The following is a 12,248-nucleotide window of genomic DNA, read 5'->3' as shown; positions in this document are numbered from 1 at the left end:
CACATACCTGTACACCAGTATACAATTTCGTCGGCGCTTATTCAAATGAATGTATCATAAGCTTGCGCAAAGGGGTATTTATTAGAAACCGATTAAATATCAAGATCGTGAGCACACAACTCGCTCGTGCGCGAAAAAAGGTCATCCGAGCGAGCGAGCATTATTATGATTTTCGCGAGATATGTACCGTGTATGCGCGAGCGTAGCGCGCGAGTTTCCATCAGATAAGCGAGCCTATAGCCGAGCTAGACATTACTCTTTATCTGTCCGAGAGGGAAAAAGCTGTATAATACGTATACGCGAGTGCGCACACGAGGGAGGAGAGGCGCATTGTCATAATAATAGAATATTACCGAGAGATAACGGATCTTTCGTCGCTACTGCTCTGCGTGTTTTATTTTTTTCATGTTAGTGTATATAGTATCGCGTTATTTATTCACGCGCAAAAGAAGCGTCGCTCGTATTATTACCCCCGTCACTCATTCACAGCCGGTTAATTCAATTATATCAAAGTTTATAAATCGCGACGAGATCGTATAATATACCCGAGAGAGAGAGAGAGAGAGAGAGAGAGAGAGAGAGAGAGAATGCAGATTTTGATCGATTGTTTCATTAACCAGCAGCATATCAGAGGATATAAAGCTTCTGCAGCGCGCGACGCTAAGCGAGTACGATAATTAATGTGTATTTAATTATACCAGTAGCTCTCGCATATTACAGCTATCCGGCACAAACTGCGCGGTATATATCATGACGAATGATGTGTATCTCGCGATTTTGTCGCCTTAATTGATCAAAAGTGGACACGACCGCGATGCTTTATTAGATTATGAATAGTGTATAATCCCGGCCGCGTTGAAATAATACCTGCATTTATGTAATGCATCTTGATTCGTATCGTTATATTCTATATATTACGCGGAGACAAAGAAGTAGAAAAAAGTGTATTTTCGCGAAAATGTTCCCGGCGCTCGTCGTTGTCGTCGGCGATAATCGTCGCGTGCTGAAAATTGTGCGCGATTCCGAAATATAATTCCGAGAGCTGGAACTATCTCGCTCAGGAAGAAAAAATGCCGGCGTGGGTGCGTTCTCGTGTGTTGGGTGTCCGCAGATAGCCATCGCGGAGTTGGTGTACGTGGTCGCTCTCGACACGACAATAATGCGCTTTATTTGTCTATTGCAAGTTAAGCGAGGGATCGTGTCGAGTCGGGCTTTCGTTGTCGTTGTTTGAACTTTCGAGCGTATAGATGGACGAATTGTTTTTCTTTGAGTAACGCCGGTAGCTAGTTATTTTTTGTATACACTGCCTCGAACACACTTGGCTATTACGGAGCTAATTTTTCAGTGATTATCCGCTGTTACACGTGGCAAATGAGGGACTGGACGGCGATTACGTCGTTTCCACTATTGCGGCTCGACTTATGAAACGACTCTTATCTTTGATCTATGTTATACAAATATTTTCTTTTATAATTATTAAAAATCTTGAAAAAATCGTGGGTTCAAAATACGCGCGCTTTTCAAACTGCGGGAGTATACTCGTACATAATCTCGTCGCGACGATTACACACGGCGCCGCTCGTGAGAGCCGTGTACGATAATTGCGATTGTCGTGACACAAACGACGCAGTTGTGTATACGCATAGCCATTATTATACTCTACGGGGTATCGAGTGCATTATTGGCCACTTGTGCGCAAACACTCGCGCGGCGCCGCGACCGATCAATTGTTCCGACGCGCACGTGTCATTAGTAATGGATAGCATAATGTGTGCATAGAGACTGCGTTTAAAACTTTCCCGTTTGCAATTATAATATACCGATAGGAGCGGCCTTCCGTCAACAAATTAGATATTTTATTGCACTGTAAGTGCGGCATAACAGGAGAATAAATAACAATTATGTGTACTAGCTAATAAAGAATACCATTTCGATAAAAAAATGTGACACATGTCTGACATCTATACGTACATCTATATGTACATCAAGGTGATTACGAAAAGTATCGAAACTTAATTTGACAAAACGCCGGAACAAGTTTTTTTTCTCGCAGCTCTCGTGTCGCCAATATGCAAATTCGTCAGCTTGGACCCTAACGATAAAAATAAATCCAAAAGCGCGCGATTTTTTCGTCTCGTATACATATTAACGAAGGTAATCGATTAAATCGGGACGAAAAATAAATTGCCGATAACTCTAGCGCCCTGTGTGCTGCACATACGTATATCGGACAGCTCAATGTACGCAAATCACGCGGAATATCGGTTTTTCATCAGCGCTTATTCGTTTATCGAGTTATCGGCCCGCGCCGCCGCCGCCGCCCAATCGTCCAATCGCCACATACGAAGGTCACGCGATAATACAATACTCTCTCGAAATGGGTTAATCGAGTCTCCGCGTTCTTCTTTTTGTTCGCGAGCTAATCCACTTTTTCCGAAACCTTAACGTTCTCATAAGCAGCCGTAATTACACACGCGTACACGCGCAATTAAGACTTGGAAAACTAAAAAATGCACGCCTTCTTCGTCATTAACTAATCTAAAAAAACATATATACACACGTAAACCAAAGTCGAGCGCAATTAGCAGAAATCATACGCGCGACTCTAATTGGCCGTTTTCCATAAATCGAGAGCTGATCGCGAAAATGTTTATACGCATTCGGAGCGTATAAATATTCGGGGCGGGGAAAATAGCTGCTCGCTCGTGAGAAAGAGAGAGAGAGAGAGAGAGAGAGAGAGAGAGAGAGAGAGAGAGATGCGTTACGGGCGGCACTTTTGCGCCATGGCCGAACGATATTGCCGGCGTATAAGCGACGCCCAGTCAATAAAAGCGTCGATCGACGCTCTGTATACGGTGTATAGTAGGTGGTCGAATCGAGCGATGAATAAAGTATATATCGGCCCGTACACATACAGGAAATTTTATTTCACACGATTGATGCAGTGAGTCGCGCGAGTGACGAATTCGAATCGGTTATTGTATCCTATGCAAAATAATTCACAAGCCGAGCTTTTTCCTCGTTCAATTTTAGCGAGTCGAGGAAAGATCGATATATTCCCGAACGGAAATACGTTAAAGCAAACACTGAGAGTATAAAATAACCGTACACGCGAACGAATGTTTTCTCAGCAGCGATCAGCGCTATAAACAAGCGAACTTTATACACGCGTTTATTCCACAAAAATAACCGAAAATTCCTCGCGCGTGCGCGGGTAAACGAGACGATAAATACGAGAGCGAAGCAGAATTCGTTCTTGTCAAACAAATCTCTCGTCAAATTGGGTTTCATTGTTCGCTAATGACGCGGCTGCTTACGCAAAAGCGTCGTCCCGGGGACTATATTATAGACTGCCCGAAATAGCCGCGGGTGTTACATGTGTCACGCGAAAATCGCACAGAGCGTTCGACATTTGTTCAGCTCTGCCGCGGCGCGCTGAGTTATTCGCGAGAGAGCTTGCGCGCTCTTCGTTTTATATTTGGATTGGTAGTCTTCTTTGTTTATAGTTGGCGGTCAAAGCTACCTTTATCGATTAATTTTTCAATTATAACAGGTTTTCCTAATATTACACACGCAAAGCACACTTTACACGCTGAACCTCTCGGCAGCCAAAATCGTCGACGACGATTTTTTCCCATCTCCTCCCCGAAGAATCTCCGGCTGCGCTTGACAAGCGTTGAAAAATGCCGAGGGAATCCATCACGGCCTTCCTCGTTAATGCCTCCTCCTCGCAGTCTATGCCGACGCCTCTCCTATACACTCGCGTCTTCGTTCCACGAAGCTTCTTCTTCGGGATTATCGCGGCAATTTTTTTATCTCCTTTCGCTACGTCAATCTCCTACACCGCGTCCGATTTTTCTCTCCCGTATGTATACACAATATCGTGATTCCGCTCCATTAGCGAAAATTAATCAGCGCTTCTATTAATAGAAAGCTTATTTTTTTCTTTAAAAAATACACACTCCGAAGCATCGACCTCTGATCACGTGTTGGAAAGTTCGCACTTCGTTATCATACCGCGCCGTGAAGCCTCCGAAAAACTTCTATCTGCTCCCTTTCTGGCGCATACCCCGAATAATCCCGCGGGTTTTGCCCGAGACCTATGTGGATCGTTTCGTCGGGATTCCGAGCTAATTCGCAGAGAGAGGGAGAGAGGGCGAAAGGAGCTAGAGACGGAGAAATAATTATTTCGCGCGCCGCGAGCGACGAACCGATCAATCTCCCGCGAGCTTGACTCTCCTCTGTCTCTCTCGAGGCTGACGAAAATATCGTGACGAAACCTGCGGCGACTCGGATTCCAGTAGCGCTGCTGAGTGCGCTCTATGCTTGATTGTTTAGCGTCGGCGTATAGCGCTGTGTATACTTTATTTACTTTTCCCGCTTTGCTGTGCTGACTTGATAGATCGTTTTACTCTTATTTCGCTTTTGGAGAATTATTAAGTATATATAGAGCCATTATCCTCTCGTTATTGCTCGAAGTCTCTTCTCGCAAGCGAAGCAGCCAATTGTTCGCTAAGTCTAATTAATGCTTCAGCGAAACCTCGTCGCTCTCGAGATTTATTCGGCGCGACTCAGGCGCCCGATTAGACCCGCGCAGCGTATAGTGTCTCAGCAGCAGAGAGTCTCTAAAAATACAAAAGGAATTTACGGCGCGTGACACGCCCTGCAAATGTATAATGCGCGCGGCAGACGCGAGGGACGCGGCGGAGAGAAAAATTATTAGGCCACGAGCGACGCCACACGCGTGAATGATGACTCTGTTGGGCGGTTCTTCTCTGTTGTTTTTTTTTTTCACTTCGACTGCTGACGGTGGGCCGAGTTGACGAAAAGTTACGGCCGATTCGGAATGCGGCTTGGGCTGATTCTCCGGAGGGCTAGAGAGGGTTCGCGGGGTGGGGAAGGGTTACGCAAGAGCTTTCTCTGAGTGGAGGTGTCGGTTTACGGTCGGACGTGTTTAAAATTAGCGAACCAAGCGCAAACTCACCAGTGGCGAATAGAAGGCCGAACTATCCATGCCGATACTGGGGTAAGGTCCCTGGTCGCTGCCCGACGGCGTCGGCGTGGGGTACGACGAGTAGGACGTTGCTCCGGGTCCTAGTCTGGGGTACGCGCCGAGGGCCAGCCTCGCGGCGCTGTCGTACTGACAGGAGCAGACGGTTTGCCCTGTCACGGGGTCGGTCATCATGGGTCGGCCGTTTTCGCAGCAGCCTGGCCCACTGCTCGTCGCCGACGCCGCGGCCGTCGTTGTGCCGCCACCCGCGGCGCCCACCGGGGTACTCGCACCGCCGGTCGTCGTGCTGCTGCCACCTCCGGTCGTCGTGGCCGTCGTCGCTGTCGACGAGGGCGATAACGCCCCGGGACTCAACGCGCCCGCTGACGACATCGACGGTGAGGTCGCTGTTGTCGGCTGGCCGCCGCTCACCAGGAGCTGGAACAGAAAATTGTTGTGTTTTTAAAAAGTGTGATCATTTACTTAGTTAATAATGATTTTTTACTAATTAGTGGTAAGGGTCTGTTCAAGTGGAATAAGCCACCAAACTTTGAACGTATTTAACACGTAAAAATGAGTCAACGAGGCGACGCAGTTCTCCCAAATTTTCCGCTCTCGCGCTTGACTAAATTTAAAACCGCACGATATATAGAGACAGAGCGCACGCATACGCGAGTTCCATTGTTTTACAACCGATGTCCCGCGCTAATAAAACAACGAACCCCCGCGCGCTCGTTAATCTCCTTCAAGACACACAAATAACGCTCGTCTCGCGCGTTCGCGTGAAAATACAATGTAAAACGCAATGTTAACAACCGAACGCGCGCTACGGTCACGTCCCGCCTATATACATCCCTGTGCGCATTACGAAATCCCTCAACCCAATGCATGGCGTCGATGTCGCTCATAAAACGCGAGCCACGCTATGAAAAAAAAAAATGTGAAAGACAGCCTAGCAATGAAAATCCGTAAAAGCGAACGACAAGAACAGAAAGAGAGAGAGAGAGAGAGAGAGAGAGAGAGAGAGAGAGAGAGAGAGAAGAGCGTCGACGCGGAAAAAAAGATGCTCGACGACGACGACTACAATAATAGCATCGCGCGCGCGCGCTCTGTGGCTCTATTTTTCAGCCGCCATTGTTTTCCTTTCCACCCCCGCGGTCGCGGAAATTTATGCGCTCGGGGACGACAGAGCTCTCGACTCTCCGTGTTGTATATACGTGAAAGAGTCGAGAAGACGCGCGAACGCGGTTTCGCCCTTATGGACGTGTAGAGTCACGTCACTCTGGTGCTGAAATGAGAGTCTTCTGGAATTCGTGTATTTCTGCTGTTTCTGCGTATAAATATACTGGTATAACACGTTGTTTGAGATGTGATACGAAAGTTGTCACGACGCGATACGGTTTTAAGGTTATGTTTGGTTTGTTAAGCAATTCGGATTCTATTTTGAGCTTCTTTTCCGAGTGAACTAGACTATCAAAGTTAGCACGAGTGTCTACGAAATCGGAATCCTTCGAACATAACCTAAAATCACATCATCTCGAGCAAACACACATCAAAGCAACGACTGCATACATCATCGAGGATCGACGGAAGAGAGAGACACTCGAAGTCGAACGATTCCCGCCTAATTAATATCATGGTCGAGCCTATTTGAACAGCCGAAAGAAGAAGAAGAAGACCCCGACAGACGACGACGGAGGTGAACAAGAGCGGGAAGGAAAGAACGAGAGCAGGCGCTCTCGAGTTTCACAGGGCGGTCACATTCCGCCTCGTCGAGTGTCGGAGTCTCGAGTCTCCATTGGCCTGCTCTCTTCGGGAGAAAGCGAAAAGCCGACCCTCTTATTCGTTAAATCGCTTTTAATTAACTTTTGCGCATTGATACAGCCTGCGCAGCCGTATTAATGGCTAGACTGGAGGACGTTCTATAATATGCAGTTCAAACAGCAAGCACATGTAAGCTTCTCCTTCCTCGAGGAGAAGCGAAAATATGTGGCTGGCTTTGTCTTTTAAAATTCGCTTCTTATTAATTAAAGAAGAAGACGCTGAAATGGAGCACATCAAACAAGCTCGAAAACGCAAACAGTGCCGCGCATAAATCAGGGCACTTGAGGAACGATTAGAATTAAGAGCGCCGCAGCTCTCCCCAAACAATCAAAGCCCACCTACCGACTCATGAAAGGCCAACAGAGGCATTAGCGGAATCGCACTTCAGCCCTTGGGCTCTACTCTCTCGCTCTTAATTGAGTTTTTTGCCCGACCGACTGAAACATCAGAGGCGAAGAAGAAAATACTCGCGCGCTAGAGAGCTTCGAGGAAGAGAGAGGAGCTTAATCCTCGTCGAAGGGCCAAGGCTCTTATTCATGCGCGGTTTTGTCGGCTCCTATACTTTCTCAACCCGTTGATGGCTTCTGTGCTTGAACGAGTCGATTGGGAATTCATTGCCCGCGATGAATTTAAAATAATAAGCTTGCAACTTTTCGTTGAAATAAAAATGGTATAAAAGTTACGAAACATCCGTCTCATCGTTCAGCGCGTATACTCGGCAAATCCCGGGCTAAACCTCGCGAAGATCTTGCGACCGTAGCTTTTGGGCTTGTCGTCACCGGGCTTTTGTGCGCGACCACGATGGCCTTTGATCGAGGCTAGGATTTCACGCGGCGACGCGAACCCTTCATCGTCGCTCCAGACACCTCGTCGCCGCCTCGCTCCTCGTGTCCTTGGCTCTCCTTTTCTAGTCTTTTGTCCTCGATATATAGCTGCTATTCCTTTATTTTTCCTTCGCTCGAAAATATTGATTTCACGCGCGACGTTTCTCAAAACGGCAGCTCCGGCGCTTTGAGCTTCGGCTTTCAGGTGTGCGGAGTAAAGGGTGTTGGGACGTGCGACTGCTGGCTGATTGATAAATTCGGAATCAGGGAGACACAATGGAGCTGGTAACTTGATGCTTTCTAAGCGCTGTAGGTCACGGTTGATTTTTGAGAAATTATTGCGATCAAATTTTTATACGTAAGTATATTGCACTTGCAAGAGTTTATGAGAGAAAAAATGGTCACGTCGAGGCGTAAAAAAACTGTCTCTCAGCACTCTCGGAAGATTTATCCGTCGGCGGAGGGGAGAGAGAGGACCTTTCACGCGATCATACGGGATTTCGCGGTGCCGAAACGAGGGTAACGCCTTGAAAGCTCTTCCCGATTGCGGTGACGTGCATTTCAATCGGACCTTTTTTACTTGCGCTATAGGGACCCGTTGACGAGTCGAATATTTCACGCAACAATAGCGTTGAAACAAGTACAAATAAATCTACTAGTAATTATGAAAATATAGGCGACGAGCAAATAGCAAAATAACGACTTTTAGTCTCCCACAGACAAAAGACCGCATAAAACGACGACGAAGTGCACACGTCGTACACAAAAATAAAAGAGAAGAGCGTGCAGTCGGCGAATTGCCAAGGATACACACTGAGCCGGAGCCACGCGCAGCGACGCAAAGTGGAGAAATGATCTATCGACTCCTTTCCTTCGAACCGCGCGCTTGCGCCTTTTATTCCATATAAAACATCGTATACTCGCTTACACTGCAACGCTCAAGGGCTGTACACACGCAGCTGCAGCGCTCTTTGTTTACAAACGCTCTCGAGGCATACACTCGTATACAGGAGAGTTAAGAGGCCGATTATTAAAAATTGTCTTGCGCAATGAGCTCCGCAATTATACGGCTGATTTTGAAATAGTTATATGGGCACGCGATAAAATTACGGTTACAAAACAGATTGTGTATGTATCTACGATCGCACGGCTAATCTGTCTCCAGTAACGTGTATAGAGGAGCGGTAAAGTGCACATCCGACGGCAGCGGCGGAGAGAGACGTCCCGGAGAGGATTACCACAGACGCCCGAGTGAGTGAAATATGGGAGGGACTGACGAAATTCTCTCAGGAGTTCGAGGATTGGATTTTGCGCTTATGCTTCAGCGACGATTGCGATACTAATCGATTGTATAAACGTACACTACTTTTATAGGATTTACTGCGCTGGCTTCGAGGCGAAGATATAATCGAATTACGGCGCTCCGTTAATCAAAGCGCGAAGAGTCATAACGTACACTGCGCTGACAGAGAAATATTAATGAAAAAAAGTCGACGCGACTCCGCTAATTGAGCCGTCGACGACGTTATTCTCGAACGCGCGCGGCGAGCGTGTGTCATGTCGGTAAGACTTTTGAAATGGCCGATAAGCTATCGTCCCCGAGAACTAGGCAGTGTGTCGTGACTCGTGTCTTTCTCTCCTCAGTCCGTGTGTATGTGTGTGTACAGCACCTTTTCGTCGAAAAGCTTATCTGCGCGTCTAGAGGCGAGGCCTTGTTAAGGATATATAGATATTCGGCCGGTCGGAAAGACGTTTTTCTCTCTCTCTCTCTCTCTCTCTCTCTCTCTCTCTCTCTCTCTCCCGCCGTGTGAACTCGGCGCGTGTTTTACCAACGCAACTTTAGATATCGAAGCAGATTATTTTCGACAATTTCAGGGGAACAACCGGTACGTTTAAATTTCGCCTTTTATCGTCGATACGTACAAGACGCGACACTGCAGCACTGCGACATCTGTCTTTAATTAAAAGCCCATCTCTCGTCCCTTATAGCACTAAACTCCTACTTCCTTCCGATCCTCGTTAAAGATATACACACGAGCGCGCGTATCCTTCCCTTCATAAAAGTTGAAAATCGCTGAAAATTTCCCGAGCTTCCTCCCGGAGAGCGCAGCCCTCCGCTTATACGCACTTATAGCGGCGTGAAACGAGCATAGCTCGCGAGCTTTTTGTGTGTCGGCAGACGGAGTGAGAGAGAGAGAGAGAGAGAGAGAGAGAAAGATCTATTTGAGGCGTTAAAGAGCCCGTTAAAGTGGCAGTAACTCGCGAGCGGCGGAAAAAGACGGAGAAAGAGGGCGATTAAGGCGAGAACGCGCGAGAAATCGAGAAAAAAGGGGGCAGAGACGCCGCGTTAAAGCGCGCCACGACGATAACGAGACGTTGAGGGAAGAGAGGGAGAATCAATTTTCGTTCCGAGAGCTTTTTGTCACGGGACACGACTGCACGCGAGTATTGAGATTGGTCACGATCGTCTTTTGAGTTATTTCGATTTCGTTTAATCACGCTTCGATCAACGAAAAAGGATAATCGAACAAATTACCCTTATATACACACAGTCGTATCCAAATAGAAGATATTGGAAACGTTAGCAAGATGAACGCGCGTCGCTCAATTACAGCGACACTTTAATTCCGAGTCTCTCTCGCGCGCCTCATCTGAACCGCTTTTCCTCTCTCTCGTCCAAAACAAGCGCTCATAAAAGCTCCATTAGCCGCTCAACTTCAGCAATTAATCAAGCGCCTCCTTGACTTCACTTTTGCCTGGACGAAAAAGAGCGGGTGAAGTGCTGTCTCGCTGCGAGCTGAGAAAAAGAGACGAGCAAACTGGTTTACTTACGCGCGCGCGCGGGTGAACGAAAAACCGGTTGTTGCGCGACGATGACACTTTCTCAGCTGTGCAGCTATAGCTGTACACAGACATTCGTTTGTCGATAAGCGGATGATCATCTCAGGAGATTTTGCTTGCGAGGCGATAAGGCTGATTTTAGGGAGAAAATTAAATTTTATGGAGAGAATATTGTGAGCAGCAAGTTCAGGCATCATCGATGTTTCGCGTGTCCAGCTGCAGTTCAAGCTGCAAGAGCGTTTTATTCAAATTCGACTACGGCGTATACAGACATTTTTTAAGTACATAAAACCTTTTTAATAATAAGTGCTTTTACATCGCGCCCGCGCGCGACAATGTATAAATTTCACTGCGAATGTGTACAACGGAGGGAATATCGGCGCTCGATGATTTCGCGTGCTCGAGGCCCGTTTTCCACTGGAATAAGCGTATACTCGAGCTTTTACTACCTTACACACATGCTTCGCATTTTATAAACACATAACGCTATCGGAGCAAATAGCTTCCATAGCGTTTCGCGAAATCCCTCTCGCTAAAGTGTAAAACTCGTGAACATTAGCATACATTTGTACTGTAGAAAATATAGTACAGTAATTACGCAGAACTACCATCGTCACTAATTTGCGTATTTAAACAACGTCCAAGAAAAATTTTCACCGGGAGACAAGCGCATGCGCAAAACGCGACTCGACGATTAATCAAAAGGAAGTAGCTTAGAGTCTGCATTTTTCCTCTCCGGACTGATCGTATGTATCATAGTCTCTCTCTCTCCTTTCGATCGCACGTAAAGATTGCGCTACAGATGTTTGTCTGATCTGTGCGTGAGCGGTAGATATTCAATTTGTTACCCACAAAGATCGAATGCGCGAGTACGGAGTCTCGTTGACGAGTCGATCTCTCGCAGAGCTCCGTTCATTCATCTTCGGATAGACGTCGCGAGCGATTGGAACTTCCTGATCTGGATTCATGCTTATCTCTCGCGCGCAGTGTTATTCGAGCCGCTCGGTTAATGGTTCGAGAGAGATATCGAAAAATTACCTTTCGTTGTTTGGAAATTCGTACATTAGCCGGATTAAAAATCGCTCGATGTTTCTTAAAAGTGCCTCGCCGCACCTGCTCCGATAAGATAACGATTACAAAGATAAATAGCAAAATATCGTTTAATATAATAACGTGGAGAATAAAACGCCAAGAAACCTCTACTACGACAATGAAACGTAACGAGCGGCATGAAGGTTAATAACAAATTGAAACCCGACGCCAAGCACGGGGTCTCGGATTCGATTTGTGCACACATGCATACATACGCGTTGCATACAGCCCTTCCTCTTCCTCCTCACACGTGTGCGCTGTATTCTCGAGTGACGCTAGCTTCACGCCTTGCGTCTAAAATTTTCTAAAACAACGAAAAACTACACTATACTTTGCATCGAAACGCTTTCGCACGCGTCAGCCGGTAAATTTGCAATTTTGCGCGATCGACTATACGCATAAATCCTCGGCCGACTCTGGGCATTAATCGGAAAAAATCAACGACGCCGTACACCGTCCGCGTATAAATTTCCCGAAATCCCGGCGTCGAAAATGCAAATGGACGTGCGCGCCCGCGGATATAAATAACGTCCCTGTGTGTCAAACAAAAAAAAAAAACATCTACATCGGGGATAAAAATTCGAACATTCGAGTGCGGATAAGTGTCTGTCCGGTTGAATAGAGAGAAAAAAAATGCCGTGACACGTTTGCATGGATACGTCAGCGAAAACGCGCTG

The 12,248-nt window shown here is 46.8% G+C and overlaps 1 protein-coding gene across 2 annotated transcripts in view; it reads right to left on the bottom strand.

The window, feature by feature from the left end:
* LOC100121348 (homeobox protein caupolican) overlaps nt 1–12,248 on the bottom strand; it is a 64,571-nt gene that overhangs the window by 23,739 nt on the left and 28,584 nt on the right. For both annotated transcript variants that reach the window (XM_031926307.2, XM_008218453.4), the window contains exon 2: nt 4,985–5,428. In XM_031926307.2, the coding sequence (XP_031782167.1) occupies nt 4,985–5,428 (444 nt within the window). The remainder of the gene's footprint in view (nt 1–4,984; nt 5,429–12,248) is intronic.

The sequence above is a fragment of the Nasonia vitripennis genome, chromosome 1 (genome assembly GCF_009193385.2).
Source record: "Nasonia vitripennis strain AsymCx chromosome 1, Nvit_psr_1.1, whole genome shotgun sequence".
NCBI classification, from domain to species: domain Eukaryota; kingdom Metazoa; phylum Arthropoda; class Insecta; order Hymenoptera; family Pteromalidae; genus Nasonia; species Nasonia vitripennis.
This window is presented reverse-complemented; position numbering and strand designations above follow the sequence as displayed.